The sequence below is a fragment of the Eumetopias jubatus genome, unplaced genomic scaffold (genome assembly GCF_037043125.1).
Source record: "Eumetopias jubatus isolate StellerSeaLion01/CBP00866 unplaced genomic scaffold, mEumJub1_p1.0 scaffold_14, whole genome shotgun sequence".
Classification (NCBI taxonomy): Eukaryota; Metazoa; Chordata; class Mammalia; order Carnivora; family Otariidae; genus Eumetopias; species Eumetopias jubatus.
This window is the reverse complement of record NW_028274820.1, coordinates 73,705,669-73,728,168: the sequence shown is the minus strand read 5'-3', so window position 1 is coordinate 73,728,168 and position 22,500 is coordinate 73,705,669. Positions and strand designations below refer to the sequence as shown.

The window sequence follows — 22,500 nt, the reverse complement described above, 5'->3', positions numbered from 1 at the left end:
AAGAGAGTTTGTCATTGGTATTTAATGAAACTGAAGTTACTGGGCTTACGTTTTATGTGTGTACAAAGTTGTGTTAAATCCAAAGCACCGTACTACTGATGTAAGGAAACCACTGTAGTTTTAAGACTCCAAGGTATTATTTATTGTCCTGCATGAGAAATTATTAAATAAAATTGGAGTCCTTGAAATAACTGATGTTATTTATTAAAGAATTACGTATAAATTCGAAAAGTAGGGCTTCTAATATATGCATATGACTAATCTGTAAATACCTTTTTATGCAACGAATAAACTATTTGTTCCTAATGAATGGTGACATATTCGATTAGAAAGTTAGAAACACGCAATCAGGATAAGGCGCACCATGGAGGTGACAGTGGGTAATCTATGTATAATCACGTGCTCGCGGGTACCCATAGATGATTTCAGGAGAGTAAAAGTCTGAAATCATAAAACCAGTTTATGAGGATCATTTTAAAGATAAACCCAATTATTCTGACTAAAAAAAAAAAATCTACCAATTGAATTCAACAACTACTTTGATTAAATGTTTCATTGAACTAGCCAATAGTTTGAGTAGAGTGACTGATAAACCAATTCGTTATTATGGTATCACATAGACACGTCCAGAATTTTAAACACTTATTAAATCTAATGTTAATATTCCCAAAGTACCCTCTAAAATATACAAATGAAACCTTCTAATAAGATTACTTGTGAAAGTTCATATTTGTTTAATGACTTTTATTAAAAATGATGTTTTGATTTAATAATCATTATAAGTTGAATTTATAATTTTAGATTTTCCACGTTCAATCTGGGATTCAGAACATTTTAGTAAATGCTAAACTCTAAGTACTGGAAATAATTAGAATAAACTCCAGGGTTAATATAATAGCACCTTTTTCCAATTAGGTCTCATAAATGACCTATGAATATTCAAAACTTTCAAGCTTAAATAGCTGAATATTTCTAAACAGATACTTAGTAGCTGGCAAGATACACACAGATATCTAGCACTGTTCAATGGGATTACCCTCAAGTCAATTAATACTATTTTGGGCATCCTCTATTTTAGTCAAAGATGTGACCTCTTATGTAGTCGGTGTGTCTTGATGATGAGGGTGCCGAGAAGACCTAAGTGGTCTCTCTACTCTGACTCTGTTTCCTAATTCATTTCTCCACTCTCACTGGCCCCTCAGCTGGAGTGCTGCCATATCATGAGTATCCAGTTCTTTGGGGTTTACTTTTCTGGGCTGGATTTTAATTGAATAAAGAACCTGTGGGAAAGTCTCAAGTTTTGGATAAAGAAGAACACCAAACACGATGTATTTTTAAAACACAAACATAAAGAGATAATTTCTGAAAAAGGATAGCTATGAAGGTATGTTCCATTGCATTTTTGAAGGATTTTAATATGCAAGGAGTATTTATTTCATTATGTCACTGCCTTGTACACAAATCTGTGTGAGCTGAGACTCAGAGAATGAGACAGGATTAAGCCAAAAGCCCTCAGTCATTCTCAGTAGGTAGGACTCAACTGACCTATGAACAACAGCATTTCTGAATAATAACCTCTATTCCAGACGCCAAATATCATCTTTAAAAATCATGCTTAGTTCCTACTCCAAGTCACTTTACGTGCTAACTTAGTCTATGCACCGTCCTCAGACCTCTGTGTGTACACAGACACTGAAATTCCATTCAGTTCCATGTTTTACCCATGCACAACCTGTCTACTGTTTGAAGACCAACTTTTATCTACTAAAGACTTTGTTTGACCATCCAGTCTGCACTGATCTCCCACTGTGTCCCCCCAAAGCATTTTTTTTTTGTTAATCATTCTGATGCTCAAAACTACAGAATCTTTGAATCCTAAGACTATATCAAACATAATTTTTTCAATGCTCCCATTGCATAGATTAGAAAAGAAGTCACTCTCCAAGTGTTGTAAGTACAGGTGGAGCTAGGACTAGTGCACATGCTGGCCTCTGGAATGTTTCTTGGAACCTGTTATTCCTGCTATCCCATTTTGCCTTAATCAGGTGCACTGTAACTCCTTCTAGTGGTGGCTGTACCAAGTCTTGCTGACGAGGCTATGAGCTTCACAGACCAGGAGAGCCACGCATATAGCAAGTACCTAGTAAATACATGTTGATCAAATAAATGATGTGCCAACAAGTCACCAAGAGTTTCATTTGCACTAATTCTAAAAGATAAAATTTTGGGATGCCTGGCTGGCTCAGTCCATGGGACATGCACCTCTTGATCTCAGGGTCATGAGTTCAAGCCCCACATTGGGTGTGGAGCCCACTAAAAAAAGAGAGAGAGAGAGAGGGAAAGGGAAAATTTCTTCCCGGAATTACGTATTCTTGGAATCCTTTCCATCCAGAATTAGTTCACAAACAAGGTATGAGACCTGGGAAAATGTAAATAAAATTTTCCCTTAAGGTTACAGTATTAGGCTGCTAACTTACTAAAATAAAGTAAAATCAAAGCCAATAATTATTAATGCTCAATTTTTAAAATACTGATTGCTACCAATCTAATGTCTAAGAAAGAAATAAAAAGTAAGAAGAGAGGTTAAACATCTCTGAGAATAAAATTGCTTGAAAGTTACAGGACCTATGCCTCTAAATGGATGGAATCCTTTTCAATGAAAAGTAAAATTCAATCGTGATTACCAGTACTCATATGAAGTTTCTCATTTTTGGATCTCAGAGAGCTTCATGCTTCCACTCGTTCTGTTGTGTGACAACTGAAGGGAAATCAAACACCAGGAGACCACATGTCTTTGGTGGATTGCAGGACAAATGGGAAATTAGTCTCTTCTGTGGCCATTAGCAATATCTTTCCCTTCTTGCCCCCATTACAGATACCAGGATCCTTTATTTTTTTAAAAGATTTTATTTATTTATTTGTCAGAGAGAGAGAGCACAAGCAGGGGGAGGGGCAGGTGGAGAGAGAAGCAGGCTCCCTACTGAGCAAGGAGTCTGATGCAGGACTCGATCCCAGGACCCTGAGATCATGACCTGAGCTGAAGGCAGATGCTAAACCGACTGAGCCACCCAGGCGTCCCTCGTTTAATTTACTTCTGGAAAAAAAAAAGGTAGCTATTTCTGTAATGTTCACTTCTTTAAGGTACCTAATGTGCGAACATCACTATAGGATAAGAATTCTTTTAGGAAAAATGCTCCCCTCCACCACAGAAACATTTCTGACAATTCAAATAAAATAAAGGAACCCTTTTAAAGAAACACCCTCTCTGCTCAGTGCTCACCAATTCTTCCCTCTGTATCCCCTTCTCCAGTGAAATTATTTTACAGTTTTTAATTACCCAGGATGTAATTTAATATAACAAATTTTATGCACTTAGTATTTTGATTAACTTATAAGTATAGTATAAAGTAATACTGAACAGTTTAGGTACCTCATTTATAACCTTTGGTCATGCAGCAGTGGTTAAATGGTTAATAATATAGTGGGCTTTGAGGATAAAACGTTTGGGTTTGAATCCTGGCTCCCTTACTTCCTAGCTATGTGACCTTGGGGAAGTTACTTAATGTCTCTGTACCTCCTTTTCTTTACCCATAAAGGAGAAATAAGAAAGTACCTATTTTATACAATTGTTATGAGGATTAAAGGATTTTTCATATATGTAAACCAGCCGGCACAGTGCCTGGGTCATAAGCGATCAATAAACGTTAGACACAGTCATGATACAATTACAACCTTAAATACTTTTTTGGGAGAAGGTATGGTATAAATACATGAATTAATTTTTAAACACTGTATGAGCTTAATTAGCTCTAAAAATATTTTAGCCCTTCTCCCAAAGTGAGATTTTTATTACTGTATCAGAAAAGTCATAAAAGAATGATGTATGTGCCCCACATATCAGATGCCAGACATTAGGGTTATTAAAGTAATCCTAATAAGAGCTGCCCTTCCTCAAAAGTACATTTAAGGTAATAAAATCAAGGAAACAAAGTAACACAACATAGTCCTATAATTATTGCAAAGAATTATTTACGAATAATTTCCTGAACACTAAAACACTAAGCCAAAAGCTCATGTCATATCTCGGATCGTTTTTATTTTTTATTTTTATTTTTTAATATTTGTTAAAGATTTTATTTATTTATTTGAGAGAGAGCGAGAAAGCGCGAGCATGCAAGCAGGGTGAGGAGCAGAGGGAGAGGGAGGAGCAGACTCTGTGCTGAGTGTGGAGCCTGACATGGCGCTCAGTAGCCTGAGCCTGAGATCATGACCTGAGCCGAAATCAGGAGTCGAATGCGTAACCAACTATGCCCCCCAGGTGCCTCAAATCTTGGATCCTTTTCAGATCAACAGAGGAAAGCAAATTTCCAAAGTAGAAGGGCCATCATTGCAAAGCTCTCTACATAGAGCTCCTATACTCACTCGCCTCAGTCATCCATCCCAGGCCTCATCATTAGCTTGCTGCTAAACCATTATTATGCATGCACTGAATGGTCCCTGCCTGCATCACATGTGCTATGCACATGAGGGCTTATGAAGTCTGATTATATATGTTTAGCTGGAGAAACCTTAAATAGATGAACTCAAAGTTGACTAAAAAGTGGAAATTCTCAGAGATCTAGCAATATACATACACCTGTTAGGAAGAAATTTTTTCTGCCCCAAATTCCTTTATGCTGTGGATTAAGCCAAGTCCCCTGTGTCTGTAATAACGTAAAGAGCATCAATTCTGCTTTGACAGGAGAAGCCAATAACATGTAACTATTATCTCTTAATGCCAATAATTAATTTAACAGAAGTTTATTGAGTACCTTCTATATATAAGGCACTGTGGGGGCATTAAATATCTATGAAAGAACTTTCAGTCTAATATGGAAGACATATGTACTCAAATAACTACAAGATGGCCCGTCGTAACTGTACTAAGAGAAGGAGCAATTAAGTGAGATGGGAGGAATTAACAGCTGGGAGAGATTATCTGCCTCTAAGAAGAATCTCAAAGCATGTATACTCTTAATGGAATTCTTTTAAGATAACAAAGTAAGAGAAAGCTCAGACGGACAAAAGAGAGAAATCCTTGACTATTCTGGTGATAACTCTTTCTGGGTTTGAAGATGGTTGGGATATTCATCATGCCATTCTTCCCCCCAACTGATCTGAAATTTATGCACTGTTCCTTCAGTGATGACTTGAGGTGTCTTACAGATTAAACTGCCGTCCTTAATAATAAGTAAAGTAGAAGCTACTTCAAACAAACAAAATCAGTTGTTTCCAGGAATAAAACAGATGATAGACATTTGAAACATCAAAGACTTAGCTTTATTTTTTAACTTAAGGACATAAAGAAAGAAAAATAAAACTAGTAGAGTCACTGATTTTTATTGTCTTCCTCATGAGATCTTGAATAAAGGATAATAAAGAGACTTATGTTTAACATATCTTAAGGACGGAGTCTACAAAGTCCAGATCGGATGGTTTTGCCAGCCATTTATTTACTTACTGGGCACCTAACGCAAGCCAGGCATCTGTATTAGTACAGACTTAGGAGGACAAACCTTTGGCACAGAAGGGTGCAGTCAGAAGGTAAACGTTAGCAGTTCTTAACCTGATAAATATGTTGTATTTCTTTAAGTGGATTTGGAAGCAAGTTTATCTTTGATTTTAAAGCAAATGATCCACTTGGTAAATAGCGGGTATGCTTTCCAACCAGAATCTAGAAATTCATCGTGAATGGTTTAAAAGCTTTTCTTTCCACAAAATAGAAGATTTATAATTCAGCTACTCTGTTTAGTCCACTACGTCCTATTTACTACAGAAAAGCAGGGACTTAGGTTTCTTGCTTAAAGAAGGCATACCCACCTCCTAATTTAAGATAATTTACACTTGGGAGAATTCGAATGCTATTTGGAATTTCTTTAGATAATTGGAAGGAGAGTATTTAGTGGTGGAGAGACAGAAAGTCTGTCATTATTCCTGACAGAGAGGTACAAAGCCAATAAATGAAAGGGAAGTACTTCTAGAAGGATAAAAGTTACTTCTTGTTAGAAGTGAAAAGAAATCAATTCAATAGACATGATGTGCAAACCACTGGACTAAGGGCTGATATGGACAATGGTTTTCATAGAGTTTCCAGTGCTGCAGAGGAAGTACGATGTATACACAAGTAACTTTGATACCAGACAGGATGTGATCGAGAAAGTGTTAGGAAAGAGGGGAGGTAAATCCTGGCAATGCAATCAGTGAGTGCTTTATGAAGGAGGGAGGTGTCATTTCAGGTAGGCTTTGAAATATGTGAAAATGTTCATAATGCAGAGACAAGGCAAAGAGCCTTCTGAGTGGAAATGGGGAAAATGGATAATCTTAAATGTGTTGTGGGAACCCTGAATGTGTGCAGAGGCCATGGAGAAAGGAGGGTTGGTAATAAAGAAATATGTTAGAAAGCAGAACAAGGTCAGATGGTGAAGGGCCCTTGAGTTGCATTTTATGGAGTTTAAAATTTATTCTCTGCCAGCTGAAGGGCTATTGATGGTTTCTGAGCCCCGCAGTGAAAAGATAGAAGAGTTTTTGGAGGATTAACTTACAAAGTCTAGACTGAGGGTAGGACACTGGACATAGGATTACCAGTTAGGAGGTCACTAAAACAGTGTAATAAGGTAATGATGGTCAGGGCTAAGGTGGAGGGATTAGAAACAGTGGAGAGAAGTGAAGAATTTAGGCTATAGGTCATGGAGTAAAAAGGCTTTGCATCCATTGCTCCTAAATTTATACATATGGGAAATAGTTCCCTCATAAACTCTACCATGGAGCTAGAAGGGTCTAAATCTATGTGAAAAATTCTAAAAATTAAAAGAGATGACTGTTCATAACTCATATGCAATTTTGATGAATCTTTAAATTTGTTGTTTTAATTGCTCAAGGAAGAGGAGAAGTTGATCCCAGAAAGCTTGATGTTAGAAAGTGGAAGACCGGAAGATATTGAAAATAAAACTCTATTGTCCTCTTTATGATTAAGATGCCAATAGCAGCAATGACCACAAAAACTCATATAGGCTGTTGACACTTGGTATCAAGAAATTTGATTTATTTTTAATCTTTAGTCTGTGTTCTTACATCATTTTAAAGGCTTCATCAAATTAAAAAGCTTCTGCACAGCAAAGGAGACAATCAATAAAACTAAAAGTCAACCCATGGAATGGGAGAAGATATTTGCAAATGACATATCTGATAAAGGATTAATATCCAAAATGTATAAAGAACTTATAAGACTCAACACCCCAAAAATGAATAATCCAAATAAAAGATGAGAAGACATGAATAGACATTTCTCTAAAGACGACATCCAGATGGCCAACAGACACACAAAAAGATGCTCAATATCACTCATTATCAAAAAAATACAAATCAAAACTACAATAAGCTATCACCTCACACCTGTCAGAATGGTTAAAATCAATAATACAAGAAATAACAGGTGTTGGTGAGGATGCAGAGAAAGGGGAACACTCTTACACTGTAGGTGGGAATGCAAACTGGGTTAGCCACTCTGGAAAACAGTATGGAGGTTCCTCAAAAAGTTAAAAATAGAACTATCCTATGATCCAGCAATTGCACTACTAGATATTTACCCAAAGAATACAAAAATACTAAATCAAAGGGATACACGGACCCCAAAGTTTATAGCAGCATTATCTACATTAGCCAAATTACGGAAACAGCCCAAGTGTCCACAGACTGATGAATGGACACAGAAGAAGTGGTTATGTATGTACAGTGGAATACTACTCCGCCATAAGAAAGAATGAAATCTCTCCATTTGCAACAAAATGGATGAAGCTAGAGAGTATTACACTAAGTGAAGTCAGTCAGTCAGAGAAAGACCAATACCGTATGATTTCACACTCATATGTAGAATTTATGAAAGAAAACAAATGAGCAAAGGGGAAAAAAGAGAGAGAAATGCAAACCAAGAAACAGACTCTTAACTATGGAGCACAAACTGATGGTTACCAGAAGGGAGGTGGTTCGGGAGATGGGTTAAGTAAGTGATGGGGATTAAGGAGGGCACTTGTTGCGATAAGCACCAGATGTTGTATGGAAGAGCTGATCACTAAATTGTACACCTGAAACTAATCTTACACCGTATGTTAACTAACTGGAATTTAAACAAAAACTTAAAAAGAAAAATGTATTTTAAAACGGAATATCGAAGGAAAAGGGCACAAAGTATGGCTACTTTCTCAAGTCCAAAAAATCTAGTATTTCCAGAGATTACGAACAACAACAAAAAAAGAGGTAAGCCTTTTTAAAAGTAGGTAACATATATCCGTGAGGGTTTTGCTAAGAATCTCCAAATAATTGGTGAATTTTTGAAATGTCCCTACCCTACCATTAGCTTGGAGACTAGTGAACTGTAAGATAGGGCTCCCGGTCCCTGACCAATCTCATGCTGCAAGGATACCGCTCGAGGCAGGCAGAGGAATTATTACCTGTTCTCTGAATGAAACCCATGATTTATACCTCAGTCACCTTTGCTGGTAATCCTCAAATCCTTTGCACCTACCCTCTCTTTCCTCATCTCTGCTTAATATTAGGTTGAACAATCTGATTACTATTTTTGCAAGCAAAACCTGTTGAATAGCAATAATTTCATGAAGTTCACCCTAAAAATCTACTTCCTGTTAAGCCTAACTCAAAGCTACAACCCCCACAAAGCCTTTTCTGATTCTCCGTGTGCCTACACATAAGGCTTTGAATTTACAATTTGGTTGTAGGGCTCTTCCTTCCTTTACTTGGTCTCTCATACTACCTACGTGCATAATCCACCCCTCTACTCGAATTTTACCTCTTTGTGGATGCAGACCATCTGCCAGTTTTTTAGCACAGTGTGTTGCACATAATAGTTGCTCATTAAATGTTTGTTCAACTTAAATGAATGAAACTCATCTCTGTTCTGTGCAACCAGCCAAGCCTCTAGCAGAAGGAAATGCAAAGTAGCAACTGATTTTTATACTCTAGTTTAATCTTTCAGTTTTACAGTCTACCCTCAGTAGTGGTATACCCCGAACACACAGAGGACTAACTACATTAACAGATTGATTCGTTGCCTAAAGAAATGTGTTGCTTCTTCAGTTGTGAAATTTGTTAGTATCCAAGGCACTAATGAAAGGCAGAAGAAATGTTAATGTTTGCCTATACCCTAAAGCAAAGAGTCAAATTATAATGGGGAAGTTTACCTTTTTAGATTGTGGTCACACAGTATATTCCCTAAAGGAATGTAAATTGTCTTCATTTGCTCCCTCCTCAAGACTAAGTAAAAGGTCTGATAAACTGTTTCTGGGTTTTGTTTTGTTCTTAGAATAAGGAAGTACTGTGAATAAAGTTCTCTTAAACTGAGACATTCAAAATGTATTTAAGTAAATAGATGTTAGACTGTAGAATCAACAGAGTGTCCTTATTTAGATATTATCAGATGTGACAATTAAAATATTTACATGGTGTCATTATTTATGAGAAAAACTCAGTGACATAATGTAAATTTGATTGAGCCTTTCAGAAATACAGTATTTACTAACACCATGAAGCTAATGATAAAATCTTTAATCTTAAAGTCTTAAATGTTATGGTAGATGTCAACAAATGCTGTAAAAAAATTTACAATTAATGGATCATATCTTCAATACAGGCAATTTCAGGAAATGTAAAGTTAATTTTATCAAACATGTACAAGTCAAAACTAAATATAAGACTAGATTAAAATTGGTTTTGTGTTTTACTAATTATAGGAGATTGACTTGTATCTTTTCTTTAGGTAATCCTAGTTATTTCAGAAAAACTTTAATACATTTCATATAGTGTACCCACTGAAAAGAGTAATAAACAATTTTTTTACAGAGATATAATATACCTTTTAAAAATCTTACAAGAATATTTTTAGCCTCTCCCCCTGCCCTAGCACACCAGAAGGATAAAACATGCTTCCATCAGTGACTATGGGTTTTTACTACAAAAAAATGTTACTCCCAGGATAATAGTAAAAAACCTATTCTCAGAAATAGTGTTAGGGCCTTAATGCTTCAATTTTACTATGGAAATTGATTTTATTTGACCCAATATAGCAATCTTTATCCAGTGAAATGAACTTATATTTGTAGTTACTTTGAGAAACATACTGAATATATTGAAATATGTGTAGTCCTTAACCATGTTTTACTTCTACTTGATTTAGTTTGGATATCTTTAACTTATATGGGATGCACTGAATAAGTCCAACAGAAAATATTTAAAGTCATACAAATTCTTTATCTCTTACTTATCATTATGTCCTAATTGTTGATTCATGACCTTGAGATACATCAGAGTACACTGATTATTGCTATAGGCTAATGCTGTCCATTGATTTGCACAGGACTTGACTGTTTCACAAAACAACATCAAAATTTTTCTAATTAAAAGGAAATACCTGGATAAGATGGGATTTTCTTTTAACTATCTACCAAGTCTAGTTAGTTCTTGGCACAGAACTGTTGCATGAATAATGGTAACCACTAGTAGGTAAGCATTATAAAAAAAATCAAAGTATAAGATTAGCACTTTAACTATCCATTTTATATGTGCTTTAATAAAATTTGATTCAATTAGTTTGTATTTGCTAATGGCACAGCCCTCAGGCTTACTACATAAATATCCTTGTTTTGCAGACATAAAATGAATTCCAAAACAGAAGCACAAATCCTTTATTAAGATGGAAAGATGTAGTTTCACGAGACTCAATTTTTGGTTTTGTTATTTTTCAGTAGCTAACTTAGTAACTAGTATCTTAGTAGAGACAATCACATAAAACAAGTAATTTTTTAAAAAGTTGGGTTTTTTTCCCCAAAGAAGAACAAGTTTTACAGGAAAACTGGTGAAATAATCGATGTTCATTTAGAAAGCATATGAAAAATGGAGATTAGGGAAATTCAATTTTACTCATTTCCTTCTAGTACATACACAAGGAAATGATATAATTATCTTTGGAATTTAAGGGTAGACTTATAAAAATTACAAGTTTAGTTATCTCCATTTGTATAAAGTCATGTTGAAATGAGAAACAATTCATGTTTCTTAAACATTTGTAATATTTTGTGTGGGAAGTATTTTAGTTTAATATATCAAAGAAATAAGCTAATAAATAACATTAAAGTTTTAAAAGGAAAAGTTTGTTTTTAAAAGAACATTTTCTTAGTACTTCTTAAAATGAGAGATGATCTTAGGCTAATGTGAGTAATTAAATCACAAAGTTACACTGTCCTTAAGAAATTGTTTACTTAATTTTACTTAAGATTTTATTCTTTTGAAATGATAATGCTGACTTCTTCCAGTAAAATATAGATTTTATCTTCTAAATTAAGCACATATTAGAGAAATATTTAATTCTCTTATTTACAAAAGTCAGTAAGAAGTCCATATAATTAAAACAACTAGACATGATAAAGTCACTATTAATTAAGGAATTATAAAACAGATCTTTATTAGTATGTTTCAATTTTTTCCAGTTTATTATTTTTCAAGATTCTCTCTTTTGTAAACTAAAATAACATTTATCACAAAAATTTACTGTTGACTGAATTATCTTTATTTTGATTTGAATGAATCTACACATAGCTGCCATTAGAACAGTACCCAGAACAATTACTCCAGTATTATCCCATTTCAACGAATAAAAATTCTGCTTATCTCTTGATGAAAAGAAAAATATTCCTCCTCCCAGAAGTGTGTAACCCTTAAGAGGGAGACAGAAAAATTGGAGTGAAGTGAACAAATGATTCCTCATTCTATATATACCTTGTTATTGTTTCTTTTATTCAGAATATAGTTAGAAAATGCCCTACTCAATTCCCTATACCTTTTTGCCTTGGCTAAAGATAAACAGACAAATAAATTTTAATTTTTCATCTTAAGGTCAGAATACAACTTTAATCCTAATATATTTAATAAATCTTATATCTCCCTTAATCTGTCACCTAAAAAACCACAGCCATTTAGAGTTCGACTGCAAAGGAATATTATTTCCAGATGATTATAATAAAAGTTTTTCTTCTAAGATACATTGCCAGTCTTAAGGATGCAGTTTATAATTCTATCCTACATTCCAATAGGTCTGACCCCGAGATGGAGTTCCAAAGTTCCATTTAAAGTCATTAGAAATTCTAAGAAATATAACAAAAAGGTGGATTAAGGTTAATAAAACATAATTTTATAAATTGCATGCATATATATGTATATCAAAATTTCTCTAAGATTTCTTGCCCTTACCTTCAGCGTATATTGAAATTTATTCAAATTTATGCAACATTGTTTAAAGAAACTGGATTTTACATGATTTGAAGGTTCACTCCCAAATGATTTCAGATAGTTTTGCTGCAGTGCTCTTGAAAAAACATAACAACAAAATTCATTATGATTTATCATTCTACTTGATTGATAACAGTAATAGATGTGACCCAAACAGCTGTAATAAAATGAAAATACAGATGTAATTACTTTGATCCTTGATGAGCACAAATAGATTTTGCCCAATCTCACTCAGAATCACACTAGTTGCCTATTGAGATACAATTGGTACTATTCCATTTTGTGTTTCATAAATGGAAACTTTCAACAAACATCTGGCTATGGAGCTAAGGACCTTTATATTTCTAATCTGTTGGCCAGTGAAATAAAAAAAAGTCTAAATTATATCTTGACACTCGGCCACTAAGACAGCTTTGGGGCTGCTCCAGAACTCCTTTAAATCATTCATCCAAGACTTGTGTTTTTGCCTTGTTTCTTGGACTAAGTTTCAGTCAAAACTGTCAGGATGGGTATGAGGGTATAAAAAACATACGTCCCTGTTCAGCTCCAATTCCCTCTTTGATAACTTGGTTCCGGGTCCTTGAAGACCTTGCCCTCACACTCCTATAATTGGGTCCTCTGGTTGTGGCTAGCTCTTGCTGATGTGGCTCATCCGTTTTTCTGGACTGCTGTCTATTTCCCTTTGCCAAATGGCCTGATGGGATACTGCCCATCCACTGCTAGCTCTTGATGGAGCTACCTCCTGGATATTTTTACAGAGATGGCTCTCCACCGGGATTACAGTTGTATGGTTCATGCCATTAGGTCTGTCAAATCTGTGAGACCAGTTGCTCCGCTGAAACTATTCCTTTGCTCAAATTAAACTGTGGGACTGACTCAGTGTTCAGTTTTCTCCTGAACTATGCTAAATTATGCTCTGTTAGTGCTAAACATGAGATTGAAATAGGGAGTAAAACCAATATTTACCTCTTATTCTAAATCTAATATGTTTTGTCCTTTTTTTTGACCTGCTAATTAGCAAAAGGATCTTAGATTTAATGTTGCAAATGTAAATTTTTCCATGGTAAGGTAACGTTGTGTGACCAATGAATACTTTTGCTCTGACTTTTAACTGTTTTGATGATGCTACTCCATTTTTAGTCTTCAGAGATTAAGATGATGTTGAACAAACTAAAGAACGTTAGTTTCCACTAGCTATATTAAACTATTTGGTCATCTGTTGCTTATACAAATTCTTGAATTCTATCCTAATGATGAAAACTGCATATGGAAGGTAGAAACCCTGAGATAATGTTTTAAACTGTATTTTTTGGTGCCAAATTATTCAAGTATATTGTGGTACTTATGTTAATGATCAATTTTAAATTCTGCCGAAGTAGTTAAAATACATATAATTTTAACATACATTAAAATATTTTTTATCATGGAAAGCAACTTCACATTAAGTATATATTCTGAAATGATAGTTGACTTTACATAATAAACACCTTTAGTCATAAAATGCCCATAGTCACCAAGTATACCTCTACTTCCCAAGCCCGAGGTCAAAAGCTGAAGTTAAAATACCATGTGGGTATGTAAAAAATTTCCTTTTTCCCTGGTAGTAGAAGTAGGAAGAAATTAATACTGAATAGCAATATTCATTTTTTAGCAATTCAGTCAATGACATTTTGACCCTTAGAGAAAGGAAATTTCTAAGGCTCAACTAGTGTTAGTGCAAATGAAGATGTACCTTCTAACAAAGTATCTTCTTTAGATATGAAACAGAAGCAGTAAGCTACAATGCTGTCAGCTAAAAGTTTTCTGACACACTTTGCCTAAATGGTGGGGATTCATACCATGGCTGTCAGATATCATCTGTAGAGTTCTATAAAAATCCTTCAAAACCCTATAGGAACCCATAAATTTCCACAATTGGCACGGTAGGGATACAACACCTTTTAGCTGAAGGCACTGTACCTCTGGGAGGATCTTTTTATTAAGAGGAACTGGAATGAGTTGTAAGTGCCACATATGGGGACCGGAATAATGTAAAAAAGAACAGCATCCACTGAGCCACACTTGTAGCACTTGAAAAAAAAAAAAGATGAGATGATAAAGAGCTGGCATAATCATACGTTCTGTACAATCACTTTGGAAAGAGATCTCAAAGCTAACTAGCAAAGTTAATGAAAAGTTCAGAGATTAAATAAAAATGGAATTAAATCAGAATGAAAATTATGAGACCCAGAAATGTTAGGACCAAAAAAAAAACCCCAAAAAAACTAAAGGTGACTGAAAAGGTGTAAATTAGAAAATCTGCAAAAGCATATGTAAAGCAAGGCGAAAAAAAAAGCTTTTACATTTAGAGCTTCGTAACGCCTCTTAATGATCCAAAATATCATTAAAAATAGTGTGGACTTAACAGGCATGAAAACAATGAGAGGGAGCATTCTTCTTGCTCAAGTTGTCAGTCACTTTTAACTGCTTTCCTCTGAAATACAGAGCCACTCCAATTTTAAATGCTTTTGTCCACAGAGAGATCTAAGGTCTGTAGGGATTTTATATAAAATAACACCAACTAAAGGGGTAGGGTCTGCAAATTCTACATGTGCCTATGAAGAGCAATTTAAATTTTAAGGTAGCCAAAGAGAATAGAAGGAAGAAAGGCAATATTATATATTTGAATATCTTCATTATACTTCATAACATTCACGATTTATCTTAGATTTTCAATATTGTTTTACAAAATGGGAGTCTGGAGGTCCCTTTTAGCTGTCTTTGGTTGCAAAATATTATTGCCGGGACAGGCTAAAGTTTAGCAGTGGAATGATACAACTGAGCTTCTAGAGAAGCATGTTGTAAAGAGGACTGGGACATGTGAGGTGTAGAAAGTTCTGGGGCATATAGAATATGTGTTCAACATCTCAATCAAAAAGATTAATGGGATCCCCACTGCAGTCCTGAAATAATACTACACTACTCCTTTTATATGATGCCTCAGCTTTTGATTGCCTTACTCTAAAGTCTTGGCTTCTAAGAACACAACAAATTTATTTTCCAGTCTTATATGAACCATATTAACATTCTGGTTCTATATAGAAGATTATTAACTCTCAAACTTCAAATATTTGCTTTAATAAGAGGGAGAAAATATAATAATCACCTGCAACTAATATAGAATATTAGCAAGTAGAACTTTGAAATGACATAGGGGCTAAGAGGATTCAGGAATGACATGTAAGAAATGATCTGAAAACTCAACAGTAGGAGACTCTAATAATCAGAAAGGGGAACGACATGACAATGGAGGGCTTTTTGCCTAAAGCCCTCAATAGAAAACCGGTTCAGGAAGAGCATTGATTTTGATCTCTAGAAACAAAATTTGAAAATATAAAAATAGGAATCTCATTTAACATTTTTCAAGAGAAGAAAGGCAAATCTGAGCCAACTTACTGAGAGTGAGGAGAAACAACTGATTAGTAAAAAAAAAAGAAACAACCAAGTTGAACTAACTATGGTAGGTATATCACTAAACTTCTCTTTTTGCTTCAGGTTTGCAAGGAGACAGGAAATGGATTGATTCTACCAGTATGAGTTCACCTTCCAGCTCTGCTCTAAATGTTTTCTTGTCTTTTCAGTCAAGTTTAACACATTGGAGAAGAGATTAAGTTCAAATTATTTCCACTTGAACACAGCATCAATCCTCTGTTAAGTAGTCTTTTTAAGAGGCAAATATTGATATAAAATAGGAATCTAAATTAATTTTATCCATATTCTATAGAACTCTCAGAAATCAATAAGCAGGGAATATTGGCATTGAGGTGCGTAAGGGAAGAGTATCCTAAAGTTGAATGATACACAACTCAGCTTTTTTTTTTTTTTCTTTTTAGAAGGAGCTAGAGAAAGGAAGAGGTGGGGAAGGGCAAATGGAGAGAACCTTAAGCGGCTCCACACCCAGCACACAGCCTGATGCTAGGCTCTATCACAACCCTGAGATCATGACCTGAGCCAAAATCAAGAGGTGGATCCTTTTTTCTTTTTTAAGATTTTATTCATTTATTTGACAGAGAGAGAGAGATAGCGAGAGCAGGAACACAAGCAGGGGGAGTGGGAGAGGGAGAAGCAGGCTCCCGGCTGAGCAGGGAGCCTGATGCGGGGCTCGATCCCAGGACCCTGGGATCATGAGCTGAGCTGAAGGCAGATGCCTAATGACTGGGCCACCCAGGCACCACCCCCCTGCAAGAGGTGGATTCTTAACTGACTGAGCCACTGATGCCCCACAGCTCAGACTCTTAAGGAAGTTTTCTTTACATTGTTCAGACCATGATGACTCCAACTCTTTTGACAGCGGTAGAAAATAAAGATTTTAAAAATCTATTTATTGAGGGGCACCTGGGTGGCTCAGTCGTTAAGCGTCTGCCTTCTGCTCAGGTCATGATCCCAGGGTCCTGAGATCGAGCCCCGCATCGGGCCCCCTGCTTGGAAGGAAGCCTGCTTCTCCCTCTCCCATTTCCCCTGCTTGTGTTCCCTCTCTCACTATGTCTCTCGCTGTCAAAAAAATAAATTAAATCTTTAAAAAAAAAAATCTATTTGATTGAAAAGACTCAAAACAAGTATAAAAAGCTTAGTATATAGAATCTATATTGTTCCACCTGGCTTTAACCTTTCCTACTTTTTGCTAAAATCCCCTTAAACATTCAATTTGATTAATAATGAATTAATTTCAGTAAATGTTTTTCTTTTTAATTCACCTTCAACAAGATAAATAAAATTTAACAAGGTCTGGGAAAATAATCACGAATGAGGTGAAGGGGCTTGCTACTTACTATTCAGATAAATTTGAACAGTTATAAAATACATATAAACTAAATAATTAAAATTAAAAAATAAAACTTCACAAGTGTACTCTACCAATATTTAGAAAGATCTATTAGCTTCCACATAAAGATGAACATTATATTTAGTTATCTCTTCTTCCTAAAAATCCCTTGTTCTCCCTTCTTCCTCAGGGTTCTAAGAGAATCCTGGATTTTCCTCTTGTAGGGATTGCTTCATGAAGTCACACCATTTCAAATAAATTCATCTCCCACAGTCATTATCTCACATCATATGGTTACTGACTACTTACTTTGTATGGTCCTATAATACGTCTAAAACATAGCTTCTGTCCTTTAGCTGGGGCCGTCTACAAAGTGAGCATGCAGTTAGGTATGAATGCGCACGTGCTCAGACACAGGCTGTGTTAGTTACAGACAATGTACAGGGAGTAAGCTCTCCGGAGTGTGGAACGAAGTGTGGGTCCTGACAGCACAGTTTCTGGGGAAAGTTTCCTGGGAAAATAGGACCAGGCTCTTAAGGAGAAGTAGGATTTAGGTGAGAGAAAGAGGATGAAAAGACGAAAAAGGAAAAGGCAGAAAGGCAAGCAGTGAAGGCGAAATTAATGCACTAGTTTGGCAAAAGCCTTCATTCAGGGCATTCTAAGAGTAAAACTTGGAATGAAGAGAAAGTGTTAAATACGGAGGATCAAACTGCAGAATGTGGATGATAATTTGACATCTCCTGTTCTCCAAAGATAATTTGTAAGAAGCATTAACCCATAGTTATTCCATCCTTCTAAAGCTTCAAAACATCTCTACCAATCCCAGGAATACATCTATATTCTACAATGTTACCATCTGGATTTGGATTTACCATTTTGGAATTGAGTAAAAAGACTAAACAAACAAAGTTCTATTTCCTGAATCTAAGGACACTTAATGTTCTTGGATTCAACAAGTAAAATGGTGAACATATCATTTTCCCTCTTGTGACTTCTATTTCTCTTTGTGAGCTTCCAAAGTTGCTATGATTTTGCCTAATTTTCCTCTTTGTCCCCAGCATTCAGTGGGTTGTCTTGTCTGGTCTTTTTTTCCATAGCACTTCTTGAATTGACTCCTTGCTCTCCATGCCCAGTCCTGTACTTAGGTCAGGTACTACCGACCTCAAGAATCAATCTTCTGCTCTCAGTCTCTCTCTATCTCTCTTCTGCTCTATAGTCTCTCCCAACTCCTGAATATCATACCATTTGTCAGTTTCATTCAGCCCACTTCCAGATTACTCATCCTAAAGCACAGCTCTGACAGTGTGAAACTCAAGCTCATAACATCACCAGGCTTCATACTGACAGAGACAAACACTGCACCTTGATATTTAAGACACTCACCAGTCTGTTTCCACCACTTCATATATTCTAAAGTCTATTTTTTTATATCTAAGTTCCTATCAAACCTAATACTGTTTTCTCGGTATATATTATGAGCTCCTGTTCTGGGTTGGTATTATTCATTGTTATAATTGTTAATTATCTGTAACCTCAGATAACATCTTTTTTTTTTTCCTGAAAAATCTCTTACCCTGCTGACTCTGAGTAACCTGCTCCTGACCATAAATTTCTGTCTCGTATGGTTTCCTTCTGTGGATTGGCTTACTTCAGGCATTATAAGGGGGTGAGAGGAAAAGCAAAGGGATGGCCAAGGAAACTAACTACACATTTATGGAATGCCTTAAGAAAGGCATTAAGATGTGAAATATCTTAGTATTGTTTTTAGTTTCATTTAGAGTAACAACGAGGTATGACAAGATGTAATATAACTGTGTACACAGCACTGTGAGGGACACGGGGAGGAATTATTATCTTCCAGGCACTCGTTTCATCTGAAAGAATCTTATGAGGTAGGGGCGCCTGGGTGGCTCAGTCATTAAACCCCTGCCTTCGGCTCAGGTCATGATCCCGGGGTCCTGGAATCGAGCCCCGCATCGGGCTCCCTGCTCTGCAGGCAGCCTGCTTCTCCCTCTCTCACTCCCCCTGCTTGTGTTCCCTCTCTCGCTGTCTCTCTCTCAAATAAATGAGTAAAATCTTTTTTTTTTTTAAGAAAGGATCTTATGAGGTAGATATTATTATTACTTACTTCATTTTCAATTGAGAGAACAGGAAAGAAATGACTCCTACTTAGCTACTCAGTGCTAACTCTGAGATTGAAACCCCTACCATCTGTCACTAGAGCCCGCATACCGGAAGCAGTAGGCCTTTCTGCCTCTCCTTCACTCTTCCGTTGAGTGTAACTACTCCCCTCCATGCTCCCCTCCAAAACAGCAAGGACCACGGCTTCATTTCAGGGCACATACGCATGCAGTTTAAATGTTTTCACTTCTGTTTAATTTTCAAAGTACTTTGAAGTACATTTAATTATATGCAGCCCAATTCTGATTGAGAGAATCAGATAATATTTTTCCTTTGCCTCATAATGTACATAAAATGCTTAACATTCTTTAAGTACAAGCATATTAACACTCTATAAAGATGAAGATACAGAATACTGAGATGACGTTCCACCAGTAATATCTGACGTCTAATATACAAAAAGTTAATGACAGCAGAAACAGATTCAAAGAATGAATGACAGTTCAATATTTTGCAAGATAATTAAGATTTTGATTATAATTTGTATAATTTAGGAAAAGACCCGATTTGGTCTTCCTCTAATTTTTTTCTTTTTCTGAAATCTACTTCCAATAGGCCAAGGGAAGCTTCCCTTACATCTCTCTATGGAAAATATACATAAATATTTTTCACATGCACTAATTCATAAGCGCAGAAAACGTACAGATAGGTTGACTACGAACATTTTAGTTTTATAAACCTATCAGGCATTAAATCTATAATTTTTATATATTATTTTACACATCCTATTTTTTCACTGATGTATTTCACATTTAACTGAACTAAATTAATAATAAAATGAAGAATCTAAAATAGCAATTGCCAAATGAAAAAGTATAACTAACCTGGCAATGCCGTCATTTAGCCCATTATCTCAGGTTGTCAAATATAATGTTTAACAAATGATTTGATTGAATCATTAATTTTTTATTTTAATATTCTTATCACTGGACACTTAACACTTAAGAAAACACCTCGTTCCATACCCTCTCTATATGTACACCACCACTATCCACTGCATAGTAACACAGGGAGTTATATCAGCAGCTCAAACACTTTCATTAGGAACGTCTTTCATTTTTCTGAAATAGGTCTTTTTTAAAAGGGGGAAAACAGGATCTGACTCTTGTTTGCTCTTTAAAGTTTTATTATTTTAGCATTTTACACAGAGAGCGAGCACCAGCATACTCAGGAGAACTGCTAAAAGTAAAAGGCCTCAAGCTACCCACTGCCTGGCTGATAGGATAAAGCAGAGGTATAAAAACTTTTGTCTGATTGCTCACTTTCCCTGTTTTAGAGTACTGCTACTCTCAAGAGTATATATTCATGTTCTTTCTACTTTGAGTTTTATTACTTCTTTTGTATTATTTAATACATCTAAAGACACTTCCAAAAGACAAATTTTTCCATTTTGAAAAAGTAATGGTTTGGAACCTGATAAAACACATTAATGTTCACAGTGTGTTTTTTGCAAAGGTGATAGAGTAAAAGTGCTATAAAGCAATTAGGTGCATGATCTTAAAGACATTAATATGTCAAATAGAATAAGATGTTTAAAAAGTCAACAAAAATAATATCCTAGGAAAGGTCAGATGGAAATAAGCACATATAAAGACCACATTTCTCATTTGGGTCTTTGACTAGATCTTTAATGCAGAGATGGGGAAGAAAATATAAAAATGAGAGAAGGTACTATTCTTACCTCAATAACTTGAAATTAGAAGTATATGATGTTTAACTCCAGGAAGTATGGACATAAAGTGTCGACTCATCCTAACAACTGGATGGCTGGCATATATGCTTCATTATTCAGATTATAATTTTTTCCCCTGCATTCTAAGTTCTACCAGGGTCAATACTTTTTAGTAAACAAGAAACTGATATGCTTGGCCTATTGAACAAGGCCAGGCATTTTTTAAAGTGTCATACACATTTCTGAAATCCACAATACATCAATTTTTAATACATCTACTCTCTCAGCTCCATTAAAAAGATGGTAGGGGAAAGATTTTAGAGTAATTAATGATATAGTTAGCTGCTAAATATTAATAGGAATCGTAGTCTTGCATAAAATATAACATATAAACCTTGCCAATACAGACGCACCAGTAATTAAAGTTGAATATGTAATTACACTGATTTATAAGACAGGCAAAAAGTTACACTTTACTAGCTTCTATGTAAACTGTGGGTAACAGTTAAACTTTGCATTTTACGGTTTATAAAAACGGGCAATATCTTGACTACAGTTCATAAATGGTTTAGAGACCTGCAATAGTAGTAAAAATTACGACAACTTATTCCATCATGAATATTTTTATTGCACCATACAAACCAAACTGTGATAATGACCCATAAGATGTAGACTCATCTTAGACACTGCTCTACCCCCAAGAGAATGTTAGTAGTACTAAGAATTTGTAGAGGACTGCTGGTACAGTCATTATGGCACACTGGAGAGAATCTAAAAGATGCATTAAAACTGACTTTGATACACTTTCTCATATCAGGAACACGGGACAATTTAACTCCACTTAAAATTGTATTTTGGACTTATATACCACTAGAAACTTCAGAAGAATACCAAATGTTAGAAGCATATGCGTACGGGCCCTTCCCGTCGCTGGGCCTGATAACCCACTTACATGTGCGGCTGCGGCGAGCAGCCCGGACTACTGTTCCCGTTGCTGTCGATGTGGTCCAGGGAGCCATTGAGGTCTTCGTGGACGGCCTGCAGCAGGCCGCTGGATGCGTTATTGATCAGTCCCGGGTTACTAAGCAAAGGTAAACTGCTCTCTGCCAAGGCAGCCTAGTGAAATGAAGAAGGTGTAAAACAACTTCGGAAATGCCCTTTAAAATATTTCTTTAGAGATAGATCTTCTTTTGAGTGGGTTCGGATCACAGTGTGGATGTTTTAGAAGCATTTAAAGAAAACGTACAGGGAGGACAAAGATTCCGAATGGGCAGCTTGCGGCAGAGACATCAAGAAAATTAAGTATGATGCAAAAGCGTAAACACAAGCTCACCCAGAAAACTTTTTCACTCGTGTTTCAGCCTTTCACATAAGGAAATGCTGTATTCTCCCACGGAATGAAAAACCCCAATACAGAAGCAGTCGCTCTGCTTTTTAAAAATGACCAGGACTTAGCTCAAAATAAAGAAGTCCTGACATTTGCCTCCTCTGCATAAAAATTATATATTATAAT

The 22,500-nt window shown here is 35.7% G+C and overlaps 1 protein-coding gene across 13 annotated transcripts in view; it reads right to left on the bottom strand.

Moving 5' to 3' along the window:
• The window catches only part of FOXP2 (forkhead box P2), a 251,012-nt gene that overhangs the window by 4,260 nt on the left and 224,252 nt on the right, over nt 1–22,500 (bottom strand). For all 13 annotated transcript variants that reach the window (XM_028104907.2, XM_028104906.2, XM_028104908.2 and 10 more), the window contains one exon: nt 21,940–22,103. In XM_028104907.2, coding sequence (XP_027960708.1) covers nt 21,940–22,103 — 164 coding nt within the window. The remainder of the gene's footprint in view (nt 1–21,939; nt 22,104–22,500) is intronic.